Raw genomic sequence first — 25,220 nt, forward strand, 5'->3', positions numbered from 1 at the left:
CCAGGCCTAGGATATAGACCTGCCATCTTGTGTTCTCCATGGCCAACCTCCTGCTATACTTCCCTAGCTGAACAGGACCTCTGTTCCTCCTCTGTTCCTCTCTTTCCCTGAGGGAAGCCAGGTTAAGAACCTTCCTTGGAGAAATGTGCACAAACTTATGGCCCTGGTGTGAGCCTGCAGGCAGCCCCTCCAGCCCCAGCCTTGCTTCCAGCTGGGCTCAGCCACAAGCCTGGGTCACTGCAAGGGGGTGAGGAATATCTGTCCGACTATTCCTCCAACCCTGGTTCAGACTGTTTGTTGCAGCTGTAATAGTGAGTCCGTTCCTTTTTTCCTCATTCTTTGCACTGTTTTCTGTGTCCTAAACTGCTATTTCATTCATGCTTCTGCAGGGAGAAGATGGCCTTCCGGTTCAAGGCTGCTGGAATAAGGTAAAACGATCTTGGAAATGGTGGGGCTGTGCTGAGTTGGCAGTGCATGTTGTCTGGCTGTGAGCAGCATAGGTGTGGAGGCATGCATGGGTTTTCCAGGACCATACCTCTGAGAAGCAGGGAGCAAAACTCTCCTTTGTTTTACACCAGTGTTCTTTTTTATGGGTCGAAAAAGGAGAGAATTGCATTCCCCGTGGCTGAGAAATTGACACTAACGTTTGTTTATCTTTTCTTTTGCAGTGATTGTTCTAACCCTGGACTGGCCTGTGTGTGTTATTGTACATAGAATATTTATTTTTATACAGCATTCTTCTCTGAAATGCTCGAAGTTATGCATTTTTACAACTTATCAAGAAGCTGCGTATTTTTTGTACAGGAAATACTAGATCTCCCTTCATCCCTGTTTGTCAGTTCTCTGTGTATGTCTTCATTATGCTTGTTTTGTCATGGAGTACAGCTGTAATATTTACATGATACGTGTGTGCACATGATGGATATAGGAACTTAATAAATTATTGCATTAAAAGTGCCCAAAGGAACTGCCCTGTATACCTTCTAAAGCAATTTTCCTTTTTTCAAGCTGGAGTCATTCAAGATTATTTCAAAATATGATGTATTTTTATTAAAGAAAAACGTTTCCAGGTTTTTGTTGATTTAATTAAGGTATTCCTGGGAAAATACACGGTATAATGGGAACTTAGAGATTCCCTGACTCATGGTTGTGGAACAAGATGATGTCTCATGAGCAGATTCAGACAGCCAAGTGCAACCAACCACAGTTCCTCAGGGCAGGCCCAGTGCCTGTGCAGGAAAGGGAACACCTCAAAGGCCATACTGGGTGACTCTTGCCTCTGGCCTTAGCAGTTACTTACCTGGATTAACTCCCACAACGATAAGTCCAGGAATTTAAGAATCTTCCTGAATCATAGGCCTGCAACTACCTTAATTTAAAATCAAACATATGGCAGAATACCTCGATGATATCCTAATGAATATTTATTAGATAAACCAATCCACGTGGCTCTTTTAATGCTAACCAAAGTTGCATGGAAATTTGCAGTGCGTCATCATAATTTGCATGTGTACATCTTAACAATTCTCCTTGTCCTACCTTTGTTAATGTCTAAAGCCTAAATTATCCATTAAGAAAATAATCAGACTAAATGAATGTCATGACATGCTCAGAAAGTTAGCAGAAGCGTGGAAACCTGAACTGAGTTTCCTGTAAAAAGCAGCAGAGTTTCTACTGCCCTGAGTCCTTTGCTCCCTGCCCCACAGCTCCCCTCTCGGATTGCCCTGGGAGTCATAAACTCCCTGTAATGTTCATTATTTTTACAAACGTGTCTGTATGCCAGCATTGTCCTTTGGACGAATCTCTTCCACGTGCAATGAGATGCTTGGGGTGCTGGAAAAGAAAGAAAGCAAACTGCGGAACACTAAGAGATTCTTGTTTTCTCAGTACCATATCCCATTAGTGTAATAAGAGCAGTACTTAATTAAGCATGGATGCCATAGGGTCTAATGTTTTAATTAGGCACCTGTTGAACTCAAAGCAATAAAACCCCAACCAGCTGGCAGGATTGGTTTGGGAAGGTGATAGCAGCAGCTGCAGTGAATGTCTTATCTGGTCTTATAACATTGGGCCTATAAGGTAGGTAGTTTGAATGCTTCACTCCTTCCTAAAAATGCTGGCTATAGTTCATCCTCAAAAACACAGATCCGTGGAAGAATCTGCTGGTAACTTCTATTGCCTTTGCTGTCTATCATAGTTTTTCTTTTGTAACTGTTGCTTGTGGTTGTAACTGCATGGGACTGCCTTTGTTTGGATTTGCTCCGTCATAAAAGAAATGGTGGTGTTGTCTTAATGTAGCTGCTTGCCTATCACAAGGGTAGGAAAACGGTGACGTGTGGTGGTTGCTGCTGATCACAGCCTACCTTTGTTGTGTATTTTGGACTGAAGCAGATAGGTGTTTCAGGCTACATGATCATGAGGGCTGTGGGAATAGAAAACTCATCATCTACTGCGGATAACTCAGAGGTTGTAAATCAGAGTGCAATTGTGCCGACCCAAATGTAAGCGCCTCACATTTCTAGAACAACTCCAAAGAGTTGAAGTTGGGTTTGTGCTGTGCCAAATGCAATGGTTCCATTTCTGGATCCCTGCCTGCAAAATCTGTAGCCAGGCTGTCACTGTTTGTTGTTGTTAGCTCTGACTGGCTGTTTTCATGTGAAATCCTTTGTCTGCTGTTTCAAGGGTCAAACTCCTTGGCTGATAGCCAAAAAGTGAGATGAGTCTAAGGGTGGAGAAGCTTGAGAAATGACAGCAAAAAAAAAAAAAGAAAAAAAAGAAAAAAGAAAAAAAAGCAAGCAAGAAGGACCTTCCTGAAGATTTGCTGAGATGCTTTGCAAGTTCCCTCCCTGGAGCTTAGGAAGAGTTCTTCAACTGCACGCCAGGAAGCTGTGCCTAGATAACAGCACTATGGGAGTCAGTGTGACAACACTCTTTGCTTTGCTTCCCGTCTTCTCTCAGAGGCCAGTGGCAGAGATGGAAAATGACACCATTTATATTATTAATATTTTTTCCTTTGATCGTTTTCACTTCAGTCTATTATTGTGGTCAGACTCTTCAGATGAAGAATCAGGCGCATGTCCCAGCAATTGCTGTATAAATGAGTGCAAGACAGACAGTATTTCAGTAGGGGGATCCTTTGATCCAGGAAAGAAATCCTCTTGAACAGTTGTCTTCTAAAAAGTCAGTCAAGCCCTATGTATTCAGTTTGGAGTGCTGCTCTGAGAGGGCGTGAGGAAACCTTTTCCTACCATCTTTGGTTACCAGATGACAAACTTCTACCTATACCTTTGATGATTCCGTCTTTAACCTTTTCATCACACACCACCTTCTCCAGGTAAAGGAGAAAGGACCTAAGCCTTTTGCTGAAAAGGGAAAGCCGTGCTAGATTTTAAAGGCATGAAGTACCTTGTCAGAGAAAGAAAATGAGGAGTATGGACAAAAGAGTTTCACTGAATGGTTCCTTTGCTTCCTGTGCTTTGCTTCCTGGAGGTATTTTGTCTGGAGCCCTCAAGAAATACACTATTCTGCTGTCCTACTGAGGCCCTTCTGGTGGGTACCTCTCCGCAGGTGTACTTACAGATGGAAATTAATGATTGCAAGGGTTGAGTCCCACGGTGATGTGTTCTAATAGATTCAGGTTAAGAAAATCGTGATTTGGCAAGGTGCTGCGGGGTGCCAAGGATGCTTTCCAGCCACTGGAGGGTCAGGACATCCAGCTGGGGATATTTCATACCAACCCAGCTTCCCTTGTTCAGTTCCCATTGCTGAAGGTTAAATTCTATTTGCATGTACTCTATAGTATTTTTCCACAAAGCTCTTGCAGTATGTTAAAAAACTGAAATTAATTACTGCAGACGTATACTGCATACATGACTCATAACATTTCTACTCCATTGAGTATCTTGGGAATCCAATTTATCCAAGCATTAAAACACATATTTAACTTTGTGCATGTGATTCCCATTGCCCTAAAAGCTACTATTTGAATATGTAAGTACTCTGGTGAATCAGGGCCATTATTACAGCTAATAATGTTATCTAAGCCATTAGGCAGAACTAAATCATAAACCACTCTCGTTTCTTCAGAGAGAAAGAGCTGATTTTGAGTTCATACTGATCTATTTTGAAGTTGGGGAAGCCCCAGAAGTAGTAACCTTCATTCAAATAGCCTTGGTCAATTCAGCTGGAACAGTCCTGCCCTTCTGGTATCCCATGGACACCTCTTCTCACCATCGCACAGAAAGTATGCTTCTAATGTAACTCAAGAATTAACAAGTCCTACTTCTAGTCTCACCTGAACAACAGAACCCTAATTGCAATTTTTATCTTTATACCTACGAGATTTATTCCGTAAGTACCGCAGAAAGACAATATGTTGTTTCAGTTGGGAACCAGTCTGATGAAAGGATTACTCTATTTTATTTGTAGTTCTTATTTTCATGGTTTTTTTTGGGGGGGAAGGGAGGGAAAAGGGGAGAACCTGACCAGAACTGCAGGCGGTAGGTGTGCATTTTTCCTTTTTTTTTTTTTTTTTTTTAAGTAAAAACAATTATGTATATAGTTTGATAACATTACTTCTACATTTCTTTTTATTAATGATATTTTTGGAGCCATGTGTTGGCTCTTTTCTAGAGTTTCCCTTTAAATATATTTTTAATGGGCTTCTGGAATAAGTTTATAGAAGTTCCTGACCCAAAGTGTCCTGAGGACATTCCTGTTGTGTTGTTTATTTTTTCTCCCTAAGTGCAACAACAAGATGGTGCTTTCCATAGGCAAACCAATTTTCAGCAGGGATGAATGTATCCCCACAGGCCGTGCCTAGGGACCAGGTGCCAGTGACCTCTCCCGGACGAAATGGTTTCTCTAGAACTCTACACCTAGAGAATTTAAAAGGGCTATGTGACAGGCCAGCTGACTGAAAACGGTCTCTCCTGTTCTTAAGTGGTCTGTCATAACAAAATGAGTCTGGCAAGAGTCACTGTGTTCTCTTCAGTAGCATTCTACAGCCGAAAATCTCACCGACTTAGCTAAGAAGCTCTGAACCAGCAATTAAAGATGTTTCTTGAGAACGGCACGCTCTTGGTAGTTACTTCCTACATTATTGCTATTGTTTTCCCCTCTAAACCCAGCAGTTTACTTCCTCTTGAGCTCGTCCTTGGGCTTTGCTTTACACTGAGCATACTCAACGGGATGATGCTCTGCTGGATGAGGGTAACCATTTCTTTTCTTCTACACATTTTGTTTCTCCCTTTGCCCTGTATTGCTTCCTGGTTTTCATGGCCCAAGCAAAATGGGTATTTTCTCTTCTGCATTTTTAGAAACGCTCAATTGATCACATTTTGATCATTCTTCTAATCACTTTTATTTATTTATCCTTCCTGCCTTCTTGTAGCCCTTTCTTGTCAAAACAGAACATGAATTAAGACTGTAGATGTTAGTAGTTTCAGGAGTTGACTGTAAAGCTTCTACTGTTTAAAATGCTACATAGCAAGACCAGTTTAGCTTTATAGTTTTCCTTTGATTGTTTGCTTGCTGAAGTTATCAAATAAATGTTTTTTCTCAAACAGAAAGAATTAGTCAGTATATTGGAGGTTTGTTGTTTTTTTTTGTTTTTGTTTTTTTTTTTTTGTCATTTGCTTAAGAAAATCCTGCTAAAGTCAAGGTTAGTAAGTTAAATGTGTTAGTGATAGATGTGAGAGGGTCTTGTATTCTTGCTTTCTCTTGGCTGTGTTTGCCAATCTATTGTTCCCAGCAGGGGTTTGCTGGGAGCGTGAAATTCCATTTTGTGATAATTCCATTGTTTTCTCACAATACTGTTTCAAAATATTTCTTCAGTAAATCTTCCCTTCTGCTCTCCTGCAAAGATTTGCTTTTACCCTGATGTTGCACGCAAGTGGCAGAGCCACGGAGAGAGCAGTTTCACCCTTCTGGAGAGTCTTGTAGAGAAAGCATGCCATTCCTTGGTGCTTCCATCTGGAAAGCTCACTCGTCATTGGCACTGCACCCAACTCTCACCTTCGTGCAACCTGGGCACCACATCGTTTGATGCTGGTCAGATGTGAGTTCATTAATCCCTGCAGGAGGATGATTTCTGAAGCAATTAGTTGTTACCTAAGTGGTTTCCTTGAATTGTAAAAGAGAGATTTTTAGTTTTTCTTTGGTGGCATAGAACGCACAGTATTTAATACAGCTGTAGTGATGAGTTATGGATAAACACTGACAGGGCATTGCTTCTGTGCGTCTCTCGAACACTGTTTGATTGAGACATCTGAGTCTGTATTTGCTTTTTACACTGCTTATACTGAACTTTTATTAATATTAAATATAGAACGCTATTTGGCTTTCACTGCTGTAAGTGCTGTAACATGATTTTGTATTAGTGGTCATTATTGTCATATACTGCTGACTCTAAGGCGTTATTTCAATTCCTTTTGACGCAGCTTGGAATTTTTAGGCCTTTAAGAAAATTCCACACTAAATAATTGATCCGAGGGAGAGAACAAAGGGCTGTTCTTTCCCATCATCTTTTCATCCTTAGCGGGAGCTTCTTCAGCCAGAACGAGTATTTGCTTTTTCTTTTCTACTTTTTCCTTGGTAATTTAAGAGCTTTGATTCTTTTTTGTCTTTAAACCATACGTATTCCAGGACAATCTGCATTTGTTACGTATGATGTACATACTTTCTTTTCCCTTTTATAAAAATACCTGTTTACTTATGCATAGTTTGTCTTTTCTTTTAACGCCAGCTGATAAACCATGAATTCTCTGACCCCTTTTCTCACTTGGGGATGATTTTCAGATCAACATTGTAAGGAAACCACGCCATCTGCTGTTAGTTGGTCATCCTGCTGACTGGGAAGTAGGTGGGTGGCACATCTCAACCCATTTGGTAGATGGACAAAAGTCCCAAACATACTCGTACCACTGCACCAGCCTCATGGAAATAGCTGACAGTCAGCTGGACAGAGATAGATGGACAGAGTCCCAGAGTCCGACTTGGTGCCTGTGCTAAGGGAAAGGCAGCAACATTAGTGGAGCTGTATTACTGGAGGCCAGAGATCCCAAATCCTCCTGCTGCCTGATCAGCCTTATCCTAAAATCTCAAATAACTCAGCCACAAAACACAAGTTACTTGAGTTGTGACACTGAGAGAAATTTAGCAACCAGGGAAATAGAGCCAAGACCAGAGGAAGCAGAGGCTAATTCTGAATGCCTGTACTTAGATCACTGTGATTATCGGTTTGGCGTGACGTCCACTAAATACTGAGGCAATCAATAACAAGATGCATTCCACTCTCAAAATCCAAGAGCTGTTTGCTAAGGGACCTGGCTTAAGTAAAATCTGATCTTTTTCTTTCTAAGAATGATTAGGGAGGACAAACAAAAATCCAAAAGACTGAGCCTTTAGGGATGGCAGAACCTGGCCTGTTGGCTTGCTTTTGGCAAGGCATGGTGACAAGGGGAAAGTTCCTTTGGTTTCGAATGCCATGACAGCTATTGTGGTGATCGCACTGTACCCAAGTGGTACATTCATCTCATCTAACTCGAGACGTCTGAAAATTAGACTGCTACCCTGGAGCTTGCTCCTCTTGGCTGAACAGGAGCTCAATATCTGAATAGCGATCCTTTAGAGCTATGGAGTGGTGAGCAGAAAGAATCAGCTGTGTCCTTTCAGTCTCTTTGCTCAAGGCCCTGATGTGTTTAATTATTCAGAGGAGTCATTCCACACGTGTGATTACCATGCCACCTCTCCCTGCACCTCGCCTGTCTGTGGCTATTGTTTCTGAGCTCTGGAGAATAAAACCCTACAGATTATTCCTTAACTGAACATAACATTTCCTCTTTTTTTTTTTTTTTTTTCATCTCTCATTCTTTTTTTTCAATATTTCCAAAAGATGTTGTCAGTCCAATGATACGCTCCTATTTTAATAATAGTCTACAGCAAGAGAGTTCTCCAAAACATGAGGATTTAACTTCTCTACTGTATTGAAGTGCTTGCTGTGCACAACCTACTAGCACCACAAAACCACGCACACTGCAGAGGATGGAGGAGGGATGGCTGCAAACGGAAAAAGCGAAGTCATGACAGAAATATGGATTACTTGCAGAACTCAGTTATCTCATGTGTTATCTACTGCCATAATATACGCACATCAATTTTGATCGTATTAGGCTAACCTAACGACATGACAACGCTTGTACTGATTTGATAAAACTCCCGGATTATATACATATCTAAGTCAGAGCTTCCAGAGAACTTGACATCAGCGCACTGCCAGGGCTCCCCTGGATGCCCGCCAGCTTAAGCAAGAGCGAGGCCATAGCTTTCAGTTCTGACGTTATGAAATATTCATTGCTATGTTTGAGATATAACAGCTTCTGTCCAAAAGCAAGAGTGCCATAAACAGGCTGTGCTTCTGCTCACTAGTGAGTGAGGCAGTCAGCAGTCTATAACTGCTCTGTCAATAGATAGGTTGTTTATTTTGACAAAGTAACAGCCTGTGTTTGCACTGAGAAGTCAACCGGCAGATGGTCTTTGCATAACCTAGCAAGGGCAGTCTCTGCAAGCTCTCAATCCAATGCTGTCCATTTTCTGCCTGAGGAATGCCAGTTGTTAACAATTTTCCCCCAATGACTAGTTTTAACAGACTAGAATGCAGAGCTAGCCTGACTAAGAACATTGGGTGGTCAGTCATCCTCCACACAGCAGGAATGGCGGAGAGAAAACTACCTTCATTACATCCTCATCGTGTAATGTAGGCAACTCTACTGCCTTCTGCTTCTGTGTGTCGCAGCTCAGCTCAGCACTGACCATAGAGCTGGGAACTAAATGTATTTGGATCCTTTTTTTTACAAAAAGACATGAACCTCTGCTATCTCACTACAGCAATAGCATGGTGCCCCATACATGTACCAGTAAAGCTGCAGTCAGTTTCATCCAGCTCTGGCACAGAGGTTCCCATCTCTAGTGCTTCCATCCCAGGAGCCCTGCACAGCCAAGTACCCAAGGAGAAGAAAGAGAAGCCCCTTGAGGTCAGGCTGTAATGAGAAACCACTCCTCATCACGCATCACAAACATTCTGGGCCCAGAGTGGGGGAAGAGAAGCGATTCCAAAGCATTAAAGCACAGGTGTTCGGTTCTTGTTGAACAACTTGCTTTATTTCCATTCCAAAGCCCAGCCGTTGTGGGCAGAGCATCTCAGTAGGATCACAGCGAGGGGCGCCCGGCTGACACCAGTCACACCCTTTCCTTTGGGAAACGGCCACAGCGTACGTAACCCAGAGGAACACCTTATAGCTCAAATTCCTTACCGAGCGCGATTGTATATGGGCACAAGCATTTCCTCCGGCAAGGCCAAGCTCCAGCTCCAGCCAGCCGGCAACCCTCGGTGGTTTTTCCAGCAACAAAGAGATCGCTGGATGCACGGGTGCCTGCATGGCCGCGCTGGAGCCACCTGCTCAGCGCTGTGCCTTCCCCGCAGCCCCCCAGCATCACCCAGGAGAAGGCAGCGCGGGGTTGGCGCACGAATGATACCAGCAGCCCGTTATACGCAAGGCTCTCCCGGAGATCAGTCGCGGAGGTGCGTTACGGCGCCCGTTCGTGCGCCCGATCGCTTCGGCACCGCCGACAGCCGTCAGACTCGCTACGCAAGCGCTCAGGGCGCAGCGCAGAGGTCTCCCGTCCGCACAACGGCGGGGAGAAATAAAAGCTGGCCCCGCGCCTTCATTCGGCCGGCAGCCCGGCGGCGGTCGCTCGCACCCGAAGCGCTCCCGCGACACAAAGAGCGCCGGTTCCTTTGTTCGGGAGGCGGCCGGGACTCCGGCCGGGCCCGCTGCCCGCAGCCCGGCGGGGGACTCGGGGGAGGAGGCGGCGGCGGCCCTGGGGCCCGGGGAGGGCGGCGGCGAGAGGGGGGCCGCAGCGGGGCCGGGGACTGACTCCTCCTAGAGGCGGTATGCGGCGCGGGAGGAAACCCCTGCCACCCCCCTCGAGAGGAGCCGCCGCCATCGCCATCCCAACGTACGGCACGGGCGGGGAGCGGCGGCTGAGGCGGAGCGAGCGGGGGCCGGGGGGCGGCGAGAGACCGAGCGCGGCACGCCGAGAGGAGGCGGCGGGAGCGGCAGGTGAGGGGCGGCGCGGGGCCGCGGGCAGCACTTCTCCCCGCCCGGAACCCCCTCCTCCGCCGTTCCTTTCTCCGCGCCGGGAACGGAATGGCGGCGGCGGCGGCGGCGGCGCCGAGGAGAGCGACGGCCGCGGGGCAGCCGCTGGGGCGCTAGAGGGCGAAAGGCCTCCCCGGGGGAGCCGCGGCGCGGCGGGGCTCGGCGCTTCCCGTTCCGGCCGCCGCCGCCCCTCGGCGGGGAAGCGACGCGGCGGCGGGAGAGAACCGAGGGGGGGCGGTGGCGGGGGAGGGAGGGGGGCGTGCGCGCGGGAAAGCGGCGGCAGCGCCTCCCCGCCGCCTCGCCGTAGGGCGCGTGCGCGCTGCCGGCCAATGGGAGCGCTCGGCCCGGCCCGCGCGCAGGTGTGGCTGTCGCTCGGGCCAATCGGAGGGCGGGGCGGGCGCGCAGCGCGCGTGCTAACGGTCGGCGCCGCCTCGGGGCCGCCCCGGTGGGCGTCGTGTGAGGGGCGGCGCGGGGTCCCGAGGGAGCATCGCGGCTGGGTGCTGCCGGAGGCGTGTGCGGGAAACGCCTGCTTTGGGCTGGGAGGAGCAGATGTCAGTCTGCGAGTGAAGCGGGAATAAGGCAGAGCTCTTTGCGACAAGCACGAGGAAGCTGCCGCTGGCTGCTCTGGGCTCTGGGGAGGGTGCGATTCCCAAAGGAAGGCCTGACTTACAGAAGTCTGCCTTATTTCCTTTGTGTTGCAGAGCTGTGGGAGATCTGGTGGCTGTTAAATCCCCCATAGCAACACGAGGATGTTGGTGTTGCAGTGGAGTAGGTGTGAGGTGTGACCGATTAGGGGTGGGAATGCTAATTGCTTTAAATTGCCCAAGCCTGGTGATGTCGTGTTAGCCACTTGTAGACACTGCTCTTCCAACGCGGCGAGGATGGACTTTGAGATAAATGCCATGGTGATGGCTTTATTGCAGACTTTAATTTATAAGGGCAAACCCAGAGACAATGCATCAGTTGACAGTGAGGGAGCTGGTGTGGGTGGACTCGAGTGCTTTTCAGCTGATGAGCTCTCGGCATTTAATTGCATCACCTAACGAGAACAACTGGGGCAGCAGCACTCAGCTTGTAACTTTTGGCAGCCTTGGTGCGGTTCAGATGGGCACACGGTGTAGCTGTGTCAGGGTGAGCTGGTGAGCATCCTCCCAGGTAAACCAGACCCCTGCCTGTGGGGGGGATGAGCCAGCCAGGCCCACTGGTGCACTTAGGCTGATGGAAAATTGTTCCTGCTCTGATATCTGCAGCATGTTTGGAAAAGTGCCTGGGGAAACCGAAGGATGCCTTGAGAGTAGGGGAAGAGATGGGTGAGACTTGCAGAGGCCAAGGAAGTAATTTGAAGACAGAAGAATGAGCCAAACATGTTTAATTGCATACAAAAGTATATTTATTGTAACAGCGTGCCCTGGAGCAGTGTGCATAGTTGTTATACAAACATGTTTTGGTTTTCTATCAGATCGAGCACAACCCAAGTATTGTCTGTGGATGCAAACCTTGTGATGTTTGCTTTTTGTATTTCATTCCTTTTCTCCCACTGATTTACAAGCAAATGGGATTTGGGTTACTACAGCAAGTATATGAGACGTTAATACAATTTAGATGCGTGCTCCTCAGTAGCATATTCCTTTGGTACAGAATGCCAACTGCCAACCTGTCCGTCTTGCACAACTTCTCACTCCCACATAAATGCAATTAATGCATTGCTTGGGAAATGCTATCACTTAAAGCTGCTTGAAGTGGCTTCTGCCTTTTAATCCCCACCTGCAAGTGGAAGTTTATGAGCTCACTTACCACCCCTGGCAATCCCAGGCTGGCAGTGCTCTGGGAACTCCAAATGGGATGATGAGCGACATAAGTTTTGATGTGTTCATGTCTGGTAGGTTTGCTGGTTTAATCTTTTCCAACTTGTATTGTTGCACCTGTGTAAATTTTCTTACTGCGTGCGATATATTATGTGGCTGATAGATGGGGACACGCTTGGGTTTTGTGGACCGCTGCAGACCTTCTGGTAGTTGAATTTCCTTGACATCACGAGCAGAACCAGCATTCAGATCAGATTGTTGCGGGCACCCACCCTTGAATTTGGCTGTCTGGGATGAGCTGGCCTCAGTGAATGTCTAGGACGAGTGATCCTCTGTGTAGAAGAACCGATTTGTTATAAGCTCCTCATCGACTTCAGAGGAGCGGATCTTGATCTGTTACATTGTAACAAAGACCATAATTAGGCCATGAGCAGTGACCAAAATCGAACTAAAAACAAGTTCTGGAAACTGTTAACAGCTTCCACATGATTTGACCAAGAGTGAGAACTGTGCTTGCTCTTTAAGACCACTGGCATGCTAAGGTGATGGGGCTGACTCCGGGCTTGTCATTTTGTTTATATGGAAAAGCAAGGAGAAAACAAGATTTATTTTTGTTTCTCCTTTGTAGCCTGGAGTGGCTCTTAATGTGGGGAAAAAGGCCTTCAGAAAGCTCAGCTGAGCCTGAGTTTGGATTTCTTCTTCTGGAAGAAAGAGATGACGATGTTTAAAGATGTTCCTCACATGCTGAGCACCGATCCTATTTCTTTTCTCTCACAGCTGTCAGCTTGGAGCAAGGGAATAAGAATCGCTAGCAAACTGAAAAGCACAAAGCTGCAAGATGTCAGGCCGCAGTGGGAAGAAGAAAATGTCCAAGCTGTCACGCTCCAGCAGGGCAGGTGTTATTTTCCCCGTGGGGAGGATGATGCGCTACTTAAAGAAAGGAACGTACAAGTACCGGATAGGTGTTGGAGCACCGGTTTACATGGCAGCTGTCATAGAGTATCTAGCAGGTAAACAGCCTGATACTGGAGGTGCTGGGCATGCACAGTGTCTTTGGGATGAGATGTGAGCGTGCTCAGCACCTCTGAGAAGCGCGGGATGTGTTGACGTTTCTTAAAATGCTCACAGCGATGAATTTGCTTTTGGAAGAGGCTGAGGATGGAAATTCTCTCCTCCAGAGGCATGGTGATGCTTGGTCACTGGTTGAAGGGGTTGCTTCTTATTGCTGTGTGAGTGAGGAGTTGCATGGGGTAATTTGTAAGAGAAAGCTAGATAAGGCTTTGTTGCTTCACCAACAGGAGAGGACAGAAAGCAAGCTTGCTTTATACATGTGTGGTGTGTTTGAAGTGAGCGAACTGTTGTGTTTTTGTCCTTGCAGAACAGTGTCAAAGTGTTACGAAATAAGGAGGTGGTTCATCAGTATTAAAAAAAGCAAGAACATCTTTTTGGCTTGCTTTATGAAATCCCCCTAACAGGAGGTGCAGGTGTCACACTGTGATACCCTATAGTTTGATGTATTGCACTAGTTTGGATTGCCCTGTGAACCTCCTTAGTTAAGTGTGGAAAACAGCTCCTCACCAGACTGTTACCGGTCACCCAGTGGAGAGAGGATTCTAGTTCAAGTTGCTTATGAGTTACAGATCAAGACTGAGGTGCATTAGAGAATCTCCAGCTCCTTTAGGAGTTAAATACGGAGTAGGTTTTAAAACAAAGCGCTATTGAAAAGCAGAATTGAAATCCAAGATGCTGAGCGTATCTCCCTCTGCTTTTTGTGTAATATGGTGTAGGAGCTAACGTGTTTGTATTTTCCTCTTGTCTTCCTTTGTAGAGTAAGATCAATTCTAAATGATTTTGGAAGAAACCCTTCTCTTCATTACAAACATTCGTGTGCTTGTAGTTGCACAATCCCGTTTCATGCATTAGAAATCAAACCTTCCAACTGCAGGAATCTCTCTCTCAGTGGAGCTGGTGCAGCTGTTGTGTTCTTCCAGGGAAATCTATACCTTGCAGAGCTTCCTTGAGTGTCTGTGACATGGTGTCTACTCAGAAAATTGCTAGATACATAGGCTTCTCAGAAGCAGGCTGAATTGTTTTATTTTGCTATGTTAAAGAACTTTTCATGGAGCTGATCCTTACGAGATAAGAATGTCAACATTAGAGACAGCTGAGGGTGCATCTGCTTAGTGGGGAAGAGTTGAACTGAGGAGTGGGGTAGTAACTGGCACTGGAGAGCAAGTTGGGAAAAGAGAGACTGGGAGAAGTGAGGTGCTGCTCAGGGAAGGGAGGTGAAGAGCTTAGCAAGAAGGACCAAGTCTGAGAAGGGTAGATGGAGGCAGAAATGAAGATGGTCCAGGAAGGAAGCTGAGATAGAAGTGTCAGGTATAGGTTGCTCAGGGAAGGAGAATAGGCAGGGAAAGCAATCATGGTTGGAAAATGGACAGGGTGGATGAGGCAGGAGGTGCCAGGTTGGACGAGAGCTAGAGCTGTCTGGTGTCTGTGCAGGACATAGGATAGACTCTTCCAGGAGTGTTCAGACGTGTCTGTGGTTTGTCAATGGCTTGAAGTGCTGAGCCTCTTGATTGGCATCTTCCAATGGTGTGCCTATGCCCCTGAGCATCCTCATCCCAGCCACCATGTGGTCTGCCTTTTGGCTTTGGGATGTGTTCTGTGTAGCACTATAGATCCTCCTTTTCCTTTGCAAGTAGGGTTGTGGCTGCAGCCCATAGCTGTTACTAATGCTGAACTTGAGGCTTGGCTTATCAGCTCCATTGTAAAAATGCCAGCAATCAGTACAACATATCTTGAGAAGAATTTCTTTTTACCTTGACTGATTAGCTAATGTGAGAAAGATCTTATCAGGGATCTAAAGCTTTTTTTTTTTTAAATCTCTCTATCCTGTTTCATATCTTAGGCTTGAGAAGTTATATTGCAAAATTGCAGCTTAATTCCTATCCAGAAGCTTGTGTTGTGTTGTGCCTAACGCTGTTGGGCTCCAATGCCTTCAGAATCAAAAATGTGTGAAGAATTGACCTCAATCTCATTGGATTTATGAACTTTGCAACACGTGTGTGCGTGTGGCTGACTTTAGTCATCATCATCTGAGTCAAGCATCATTTGAATGTGTCCCATAATGCCTGAATTCTCTGCCTACATTTTGGTAAGGTACAGTTCTTGCTTAAGAAGCAGAAGAAATCTGAGTGGTGTGCTGGTGAGAGGAGCTGACAACACCAGCAGTGCTTCCTCCTTCAGAGGACATCAGCTGGCACACACCTCGGTCAGGTTGTACTTGTGCTGTCAAGAGACAAATGGAGCAGATACTTCTCCACTTGTGAATGGACAAAGAACTCCATCTGATGCATCTTTTCAGGCCAGAGGTGTTACTGGGCAGATCTGTACATGGTAAGGTTACTGGGCCTGTCGGAACCTATCTTGAAGTGGAAGTATCTGAAATCCTTTCACTTCTGTAATCAGTAGCTGGCATTTATCTTCCTTATCAGTCCAAATGAGTGCTTCAGAAAAGCAGGCTGGGCTCAACTGAACATGCAGCTTTGGTTTGACTGCGATGATTTTTGTTCCCACGTGTTCCAAATCTGTTGATTCGTCAGCCAAAGAAATTTCTTTTTTTCCTGTGTATCACAGGAAAAGAAGATGGGATCCCATACAGGTTGTAGGTTGGCTGCTGCTTTTGTTGGTTGTAAAACTCCAGAGAGTTTGACTCTTGTAAGACTCTTTCCTAGTCCTGAGCACTAATCAAACAGGGTGAAAAGCATCTATTAAAAAGACTTAAAGCATCTGTTGGAGTTCACTTATGCAAGTCCAAGATCCAAACACAGTAATGCTCGGTATTCTGTTCTATCTGTTAGTCAAGAGTCCAAGAAACTCCTTGATTTCGAATGTGGATAATGTGATCACCTACATCTGAGCTTTAATCACGTGTGTGTTGTGTGGAGTCAGGGGCCAGTCGAAATTTGAAGTTACGCTTCCAATATGGAGGCATCTCATATGGATTTTGAATCTTAAGAGAAGCAAGGTTATTTCAGATTTCACTTCAATTCTTAATTCTGCTCAGATGTAAAATAAAATAAGTCTGAGAACATCCAGATCCTGGTTTCAAGAGAGCTTGCTGTAGTGTAGGGCCTTCCTGTGGGACTTACATTCTCAGACTGCTGTCTCTGTAGAGTTAAGATGACCTCAGCTGTCAGTGATGTTTCTGCTTGAAATGTAAACAGTTTCTTCAGGGATCTGTTCTTACCAGCAGAGAATGTGATAGCTTCAGCCTCCAGATTTAATGGTTTTGGTTTGTTGCTTTTGCAAGTGCTATTTTGTATTCTTAAGAGTTCGAGTCCCTACCTTCATTCTGAAGCCTCCAGTGTTAGTAAAATATGCATATAGAGAATCATTAGAAGGAGCTAAGGCAGTTATTTACCTATGCAAATAATTGGCATCCTTTGATAAGTTATTTATATGCATACTCTGCAGTTTGCCCTACATCATCTCTGCCTTGGATCCCCTTCTTCCTGGTGTCCTATGGTAGATGAAAAGTGCCTGGCATTTGAGTGTTCTGCGTTTTTTGCTCTCAACATTAGGCAGAGGACATTTGAATGCACCATCAGGATGCTGCTGGCCAAAGGACCCAGAACCTGGGGGAGTGGGGTGAGCACACGGTTAGCAGGATGTGCTTGTTGTTGGCACATCTGAAAGAACTTCAGTTACCACACAGGTAAGTATGTCTTCTTGTTTTTTTTTTTTTTCCTTCCCGCTGCAATTTTCATCTGCTGTCAGCATAAATCTGCAAAACCTACTGGAGAAGTATGGGTCTCTTTTCTTGCTCTATGCTGGTCTGCACACTGGATGGCAATCTGTTCCCGCTGTCTGCTACTGCATTAGCTCCACTGGCAGAGGTCAGGGATCTGAAAGCTCCAGCCCTGCAGCCCCATGGCATGTAATTTTAAACAATGGCTTTTACATCTCCAACAGTCAGTTATGTATGCTCTGTAGGAGTGAGAGCTGGATGACAAAGTTGCACTTCTCTTATTCTTTCTGAGAGAAACTGAAAGCTGGTCTCTTTCCCGTGAACCCAGAGCTAAACCTCTCGCTAAAATCCTCTGGATTTTAGCCTGAGAGCGTTAGGTGGATTCCCACGAGATTTCTCATGGAAATTCTTCAAATAGTTACAGTTCTTTGTGTAATTGATTAAATGGGAGTAAGATACCTTCAGCAGAACATTGATGAGCTGTAACTTTTTCCACCCATATTGTTGACAAACCAAGACAGGAGCACTGTCGCAGGAGGCACAGAAAACTTTCTACCAGCAGTTCTTACGAAGCTCTTATGTTGTCTCTTTGCTTGCATCTAAGTCAAACCTTTCATATCTTGTTTTGAAATAAAGCTTCTCACAGATCTTCAGTGCCCTTTAATGCAAAATTGCAGCGTTGCCTGGCTAGTTTGCTGGCTTTCAAAGTATTTCTTTAAATGCACCTCAGTCTTTGTCTTACTTGGTCCTGAGAATCCTTGCTGTTTTGTCAGAACTGTCTGAACAAAGTTTGGGGTTTCATTGCATGCTTTGCTGTTTTGTTGTTTCAGGCCTATTGCTAAATTTTGGAGTGCTTATGTACATTTTTGAAGCGTGCTTGTTCTTTTTTTTTCTTATTTATTACTTGAAAGAGGATTCTGGTGTGAGACTCATAAAGGTAGTTATATGAAGCAAACGTAGCGTATTTTCTGCTAACTACCCTTCAGGGAATTAGGGAAGACAAATGATTTTTGTAAGTTTACAAATACATTGGCTGTCATTTGTTGTCTGCGTTTCTGTGTCAAAGATCATTGAAATGGGGAAATACCCCTGAAAAGGTAAATGGATATTGAAAAGGAATGTGAAAAGTGTATACAGGGTGCACGCAAGTTGCATTTTTATTACTCCCTTTTATTTCACTGTTTCTTGCAGCTGAAATTCTAGAACTGGCAGGAAACGCAGCGAGAGACAACAAGAAAGGAAGAATTGCCCCCAGACACATCCTCCTGGCAGTAGCAAACGATGAAGAGCTGAATCAGGTACTCCCTTGTATTGCAGTGTGAGGGCTGGCTGCTGTAGCATGAACTTGATCAGCTCCGGTACTTATCAAAAATATGCTAGATAGACAACATGCTTCCAAAAGCTGTAGAAGTGTGCGTTTGCTACTGCACTACGAGGACCATCTTGGAGAGGGTCTGGCTCTCTCTCTGATATAGCTGCATCCAGGGCTGCATCCTCTTCCATATGCCTGAGTGCCATTAGCACACAGACCGTTGTTTGCAGTGCTTTCACTCTGAGGATTGACTGTGGAATACTTCGGCATGCCTGCAGATGCATATCTCCTCTTACCCTCATCCACTGCTTGTGGTCACCAAGACATGCAGAAAGACTGTGAGACTGAACGTAGAGCAGCAGTTCTCTGGGGCATGCTGACTAATTTCACTGGGACGTGCTAGATTTTCTCTCTTAGTGGGCTTTTCTTCTGATACACGAAGAGCATTGCTTTAGGAAGTGTGGGCTCTAATGTGTGTAGTGCAGTCAGCAAAGATTGCTTGAGTGCAAAGAGAATCCATAACACGCTCCTTTGTACCGCTTTTCCTTGCAGTTGCTAAAAGGTGTGACTATAGCAAGTGGAGGGGTCCTGCCTAGAATTCAGCCAGAGCTTCTAGCCAAGAAACGGGGTGCCAAAGGCAAATCTGAGACAATCCTTTCCCCTGCTCCTGAGAAGAAGGGAAGGAAATCCATGGTGAGCAAAAAGAGTGGGAAGAAGGCAAAGTCTAACAAGGCCCGGACGCCTAAGAAGGTAAGCTTGGGGCAGATATTGGGATTCAGGGTTGTGTGCCAGAAGAATTGGATCCAAACCGACTATGATTATTAGGAGAGTAAATTTGTGCCTCTGCATTAGTTATTTGTTGGTCCCAACTGGAAACGGGAGGTAGGAGTCGATAGTAGACATACCAGAAATGAAGGGGAAGGTGATTATCGCAGTATTTCTGTAATGAATTTCCATAACAGAAACCTTTAAAACTTAAGAGGAAACTTTCCAGATTTCCATGTCACCCTCCAAAGTACTTTTTTGATAACTATGTAGAATCTTAATACTAATTGTGTGGCTTCTAAAATACAAGAAACTGTATTTTACATCTCTTTCTATTTGAGAGATGTTACACCTTCAGCCTTCTTACAGGTACCAGGTTGCTGTTAAGTATATATCAGTGTCTTGAAAACTTGTCAAAAATGACTTTTATGTACCACATCATGGCAAGCATTCTGTTTCATATCTTCTTAAGGGTGCTCTATTAAATGGTTTTTGAAAGAATTACGAGAAGAAGAAATGAAGCAGAACTCTACCACTGCACCTTCCCTCTCAGTTGCCCGCTGTCCCAAATCTACCACTATCCCAAATGGTTTAATTTATTAAAGCAGTAAACAGGGAGGTGCTCTTAGTTTGTCTTTCCAAAGCTTGCATGTTAAACATGACTAATCCCTACAGAGTGACCTGGACAGCCTGGATTGCTGGTCTGGGGCCAGTGGGGTGAAGCTCAACAAGACCCAGTGCCACAACAACCTCAGGCAATGCTACGTGCTTGGGGCGGAGTGGCTGGAAGACTGTGTGGCAGAAAAACATGTAGCACTGAGAGACATGGGTTAGTGGGCAATGGTGGTGATGGGCTGGGGGTTGGACTATGCAGTTTTAGAGATCCTTTCCTACCATAATGTTTGTATATAATTCTATACCCTTTTGTCACTTCAGCTGCTTGTATGGAGGTGTGATGGCTCACTCCAGCACATAGAAATGGAGATCTGATTCATTAACTGAGTTTATTATTTCACTTGATTTTTTTCCTTCAGATTGGAGCAGTTGATTTGGTTGCTGTTTGATTTAGTATGAGCTCTGTTTTGTTAATAAAAACAAGCAGTAGTGCACACCCATCCATAAATACAACCTTAATTATCAGAAAAATCACAGATGGAAGGACGTGCCCTGAACTCTTAATATGTTTACAAACATATGTAGTGCCTCAGAAATACCACTAATGTTTTAACATTCCCATTTAACATTTTATAAACAGTGAAGGCTTCTGCTGTTACATCATGTTTGGGGAATAAAAAGCCATGAGTAATGTATGATGAAATTTGTTGTACCTGATTAAATCTGTCCATTACTGGATAATGGTAGGCACTGATTTTTTTCCTACAAGATTTCTTGTTTCTTCTCCTCCTCCCCCCTCCTCCCCACAATTAGAATAAACAGAAGGACAATGAAAAGGAAGGAGCTTCAAATTCAACGTCTGAAGATGGACCTGGGGATGGTTTCACCATCTTGTCCTCCAAGAGCCTCGTGCCAGGACAAAAGGTAATACAAATTATAATGTAACAGACTGGGATTATAGCAATGGAGCCTAGCATAAACAGAATGTTGCCTTAGATCTAACAGCAGTAAAAAATCTTCACCTTCTTCCTTAGTGATCCCAAATGTAAGACCAGAACTCACTCGAGTCACAGGTGGGCAGAAGGTCTCAAAAACTAATCTGCAGATAAAAGATTCATGAGAATAGTGCTGGTCAACCTCTCTTCTCTAGAGAGCCATACTGATGAATTTCATGGCTCAACCTATAGCAGAATTCTGTTTGGTTTGGACTTGGCTGAGCTCTGCCTAGCTTAGTGTCAAACTGGATTCAACCTTCTAAGCTATTTATTATTTCTAAGAACAAACAGACTATTTTTATTTATTTATTTTTTTAAACCCTCTTCCCCTTCTGTACTACTAAGAAGGAGAGTTTTTAAACAAAAGAGTTTCCAAATCAGCATTTCTTTTTCAAAGTGTGATGCTAGAACACGAATCCAATAGCAGTACTTTCCTCTGAGGCAGGCATCTAAGCTATGGGTACAACATGAAACAATCTGAGCAGTGTACATACTAAGGGCTAAAAATCAGACATATTGAACGCAATAAAACTGTGCAAATTGTGAATCCAGCCCTTTTTTTTTTTTTTTTTTTCAGTATGAAAAATATTTCACACACATTACTAATTTGATTCTTTCTGCTCTTACTCTTATCTTGCAGCTTTCTCTGACACAAAGTGACATCAGCCATATTGGCTCCATGAAAGTAGAAGGCATTGTTCACCCCACAACTGCTGAAATAGACCTCAAGGAAGAAATAGGTGAGGCTGTGCTGCGTGCAGACAAAGCAGTTCTAAAGTTGGCTTTTTGGATCGTTGTTTTATATGATCATTTGAGAAATGATTTCAGGAAAGTACTGGGGTTTGTATGTTATGAAGAGTGGGACTACTACTCAAGCCAGGCGAAGTGTCCTTACTGGTTTTTTTTAAACCAGTAATAAGTAAACTTTGTCATAAACATCAACTGCTGCTCCTAGAGGAAAACATGGCAGTATGTGCACAGTGGTTTTACTTTTGAATCACACAGAGTTGTTGGCTTGGTTTTATTTTGCTGATAATGTGAAGTCGAGGCCTTTTTGTTTTGTGTCCTTGCAGGCAAGGCTTTGGAAAAGGCAGGAGGGAAAGAGTTCTTGGAAACAGTGAAGGAGCTTCGCAAATCTCAAGGACCTTTGGAAGTTGCTGAAGGTAAAAAAAGAAAAGAAAAAAAAAAAGGAAAAAAAAAAAAAAATAATATGCCCAGTTGGAAAAGACTCATCCTTTTTTTTCTTTTCTCTTGACATTCTAATCTGTTCTTGATTACATATGTGCCTTTGCTTATGTGATGTGTTTTTGTTTCTTCCTTTAAGTTGCTGCTGGTATGGACAGCCTGTTTGAGGACAGGGAGTTGAGGGGGAAAGGAAGAGGAGTAGGATACCTTTGTGCTGTGCACATCCTGTCTTTGTGCTTTGAAGCACCACCTTAAATTCCAGCAGGCAATTCCCATCTGTGGGAGTCTTAAAGTTAAGGGAAACTTCTGCTTTCACTTTTGTGCCATCTTTCCTCTCCTATTTGCACCACATTTCTTAGTGAAAATTGGAAACAGCTCTCAGCCTAACCTATAGCTGTATGAAGAACAGTAATTTATAAAATATCCTGCTTTCTACTGAACAATATAACCAAAGCAACTACCTTATTTTGCACACACATAAAGGTAGAAGTGATATAATCACAAAAACTGGCATGTGTTTTGAAGAGCAGTTGGTGCTCTTCTCCCAGGCATTACAGCTGCATTACTGAAATACAAATTACAAAAGAGCTAGAAAACAGATTCCTTTCAGCTAGTTCCAGGAAAGAAGATAATCTTAGCTTAATGGATGGAAAATTGTACTCTGTCAGACAAACACTGTTTTGTTGGTATGTTTGAAGTTACCACTTCTACTGGTTTTGAGGCAAGTAATAATAAATGGGTTTTTATCACTGGAGATCTACTGCAAATACTTGAGCTCCAGCCTAACAGGCCTTGAATACAAGTGCTGTTTACAGGGTACCTCTGTTGTTTTCAATCAATTTTCTCTCTATGGTTAAAGTTCTCCTCTTCTGCTTGAAATTTAAGGAGCACGGTGAAGCATTAGGTAGAATTCCTCCATGATGGTGGATGAGGGTCTAGATTCTTTACTTTTGGGTATTAATTGTACACCTAATTTCTGGGTGTTCAATGTGAGACCAGATTTTTAGAAGTGCTAATTTCAAATTGGACGTAACCAGTGGATACTTTCAGTAAACATCTTTGAATTTTCAGATTATTGTTTGAAATTGCCTAGCTGTGAAGGAGGTCCAGATATTATTCCATAATGCTCTGGAACTGTAATGATGATGCAGGATTTGTACAGAGCGTTCAGATGAGGCTGTGACAGCACTGCAGAAGTGTCTGTTGGGGAATTAACGATGCTGAGTTCAAGGTGAGGTTTCAACAGTTTGCACATTAAAGAAAATATCCAGAGGCCATGCTGAATGAGAGAGCCTTTAGTCATCACTGAATAACCGTTAATCAAATGAACCCCGGGTTCCTCTGCCCTCAAAGAAGTAATAATTGATCACTCAAGTAATGACAGTATAGATTACGATTGTGAATGAGTCATTGTGGCTTGCTTTAATTCTTAATGGATTTCTTTTGAAGAGGTAACGTCATGAAGAAAGACTGAGATGATTGATTAGATTGAGAAGTGATTGCAAGGTGTTTTCTATTCAAAACTAATTGTTATGTTTTCATTTGTGGTAGCTGCGCTTACTCAGTCCAGCGGGCTAGCAGCAAAGTTTGTCATCCACTGTCACATCCCACAGTGGGGGTCGGACAAGTGTGAAGAGCAGCTCGAAGAGACCATCAAGAACTGCTTAACAGCCGCAGAAGACAAGAAGTTGAAGTCTGTGGCTTTCCCCCCTTTTCCCAGTGGCAGGTATGGCTTTTCCTGTGTAAGAGGATTCTGCCTTGTGTAACGGTTGTGTAATGAGCTATCAGAGCTGCTGCTGCGATCCAAAGCCTTGATGGAGGGAAATTAGCTAACTCTCAGGAGAGCTGTGTTTTCTGTGACGAGTAATTTCCATTCTTCTACTCTGATCCTGTATCATCTACAGTTTTATGTCCCTTCCTTTTACTGTGACGACTCTTACTAAAACTCTACTGATACAAGATTACACTGGCATCATAATGAAGTTGAATAACAGTGATGCAACAGGAGCTAGGTGAATGGGAGATCTTTACTTAGGTCATCCCAAGAGTGTATATTAAACAGGCTAGTCACACACACGTTTTCTTTCAAAAGAAAACCACTCTTTCTTAGAAGTTCAACATTAAAAAGGCAACTTTCAAACCAACTGTAAAACTGTGATAACTAGCAAAAAAAAAAAAAAATGCTTAACCAAGAAATCCAAAGGTACTGGTTTTTTGGTTATGGGTTTCTCCTTTCTTTTCCTGTTTTTTGTTTGCTTTTGCTTTGTTTTGGTTCTTGCTCTTTTTTCTTTAAAAGTTGGGGCATTGCTAATCTTGTTTGGTCTCTGATTATAAGAAATCGTACATAAGCCTCACAGGCACAGTTGTTGCTCTTTCCTAATAGTGTTTGTGTGTCTAGAATTAATTTGAAATATAGTTACTGATTTTTCTTAGTTAACTTTGGGGTTTACTTAAAACTGCAGCTAACGCTGTCTTAACAGCAGGCTGCAGTGAGTTCAGCTGTGCTTTGTGCCTTTCAGCATTACATGTGTTTAAAGCTTGCGCAGGTGATTGACGCTCTCTTGTTTTGTTTTCTTCCCCTGTCACATAGAAACTGCTTCCCAAAACAGACAGCAGCCCAGGTGACTCTCAGAGCTATTTCCACCCATTTTGATGGCACCAGCTCTTCCTCCCTGAAGAACATTTACTTTCTGCTCTTTGACAGTGAAAGTATTGGCATCTACGTGCAAGAAATGGCCAAGCTAGACACTAAGTAGCAACAGCAGCCAAATGAAACTTTATTTTTCAACAAACTTGAGTAGCATTAAAAGCATTAGAGGTGGGTTTTATTTTTTCAATGTGGTGAGGAGGGGGAGTGGTAGTAGTGTGATGTGTTGTGACTTGATGAAGAGCTGTGACTAGAGATGAGAGGGGTTTAGTCTGATTTCTTTGCGCTGTCAGCATCTTCTAGTCCTTTGTGCCACCTTCAGCAATTGAGTTGCCATCTCTTTTCAGGAGTTTTAGTGTCCCTTGTTACTTTAGTTTAGAAGTTTATAAAGAGTAACTTCATTTTAGATTTGTAGTGATGAAGTTTTCATGCACACACTTTAGAGAAAGCTCTTAAAAATATTCTGCTCCCTTTTCTCCTCCCTTGAGGGTGGATGTTAATCTTTTCCTCCAGCCCACAGTGGAGGGGAAAGAGATATTAGAAGTGATGCATGAGGAGCTTCTGTTTTGCTTTTTACTCACAATAATCTCTGTAATTACTGAGAATATTTCATGGTGATTTTTTTTTGTTTGTTTGTTTTATAAGAAAAAAAGAAAAAGATTTGTGAAGTGTGATTATTGTTATGAACCTCATTTTGCTCTGAAAATTTGTCACCTTAAAGCGGGGTGGGGGGGAAAGGAAACATCTGAAACTGAATACTTACTGTAGCACACTTATGACACGAGTAACCAGCTTCTGGCAGAAGTGTAGTGCCGTGACATAATTAAAGCTGCTGTGGAGAGGCTGACACAAAGCTGCATTATATTCTGTTGAGTTCCAGCATTACTGGAGCCTTTTCAGGGCTTTAGGCAGGCTTTTCACAGGCACTGTACCCAAGTAATACGCAGAGACTTCTTAGAAGCTAGAGTAGAAAAAGCCAGGAAAAA

General features: G+C 43.9%; 2 protein-coding genes across 3 annotated transcripts in view; both read left to right on the plus strand.

The window, feature by feature from the left end:
- Positions 1-6,717, plus strand: part of COL13A1 (collagen type XIII alpha 1 chain) — a 56,845-nt gene extending 50,128 nt beyond the window's left edge. The window contains 2 exon segments of the mRNA XM_085229247.1: positions 390-428; positions 2,683-6,717. Of these exon segments, the coding sequence (XP_085085373.1) occupies positions 390-428; positions 2,683-2,715 (72 nt within the window). The 3' untranslated portion in view covers positions 2,716-6,717.
- Positions 6,718-9,717: 3,000 nt separating this feature from the next.
- MACROH2A2 (macroH2A.2 histone) lies at positions 9,718-24,908 on the plus strand. Of its 2 annotated transcripts, none has more exons than XM_085229063.1 (9): positions 9,718-10,121; positions 12,740-12,972; positions 17,907-18,013; positions 18,580-18,777; positions 20,221-20,331; positions 21,043-21,142; positions 21,476-21,565; positions 23,139-23,313; positions 24,178-24,908. In XM_085229063.1, the coding sequence occupies exons 2-9, from the start codon at positions 12,801-12,803 to the stop codon at positions 24,341-24,343; spliced, it is 1,119 nt and encodes a 372-aa protein (XP_085085189.1). In that variant the 5' UTR covers positions 9,718-10,121; positions 12,740-12,800; the 3' UTR covers positions 24,344-24,908. The 2 variants fall into 2 exon arrangements, with proteins under 2 accessions (XP_085085189.1, XP_003207946.1); XM_003207898.5 differs by lacking the exon at positions 9,718-10,121 and adding an exon at positions 10,411-12,036.
- The last annotated feature ends 312 nt before the right edge of the window (positions 24,909-25,220 follow it).

Source organism: Meleagris gallopavo, chromosome 8 (genome assembly GCF_905368555.1).
Source record: "Meleagris gallopavo chromosome 8, MGAL_WU_HG_1.1, whole genome shotgun sequence".
NCBI lineage: Eukaryota > Metazoa > Chordata > Aves > Galliformes > Phasianidae > Meleagris > Meleagris gallopavo.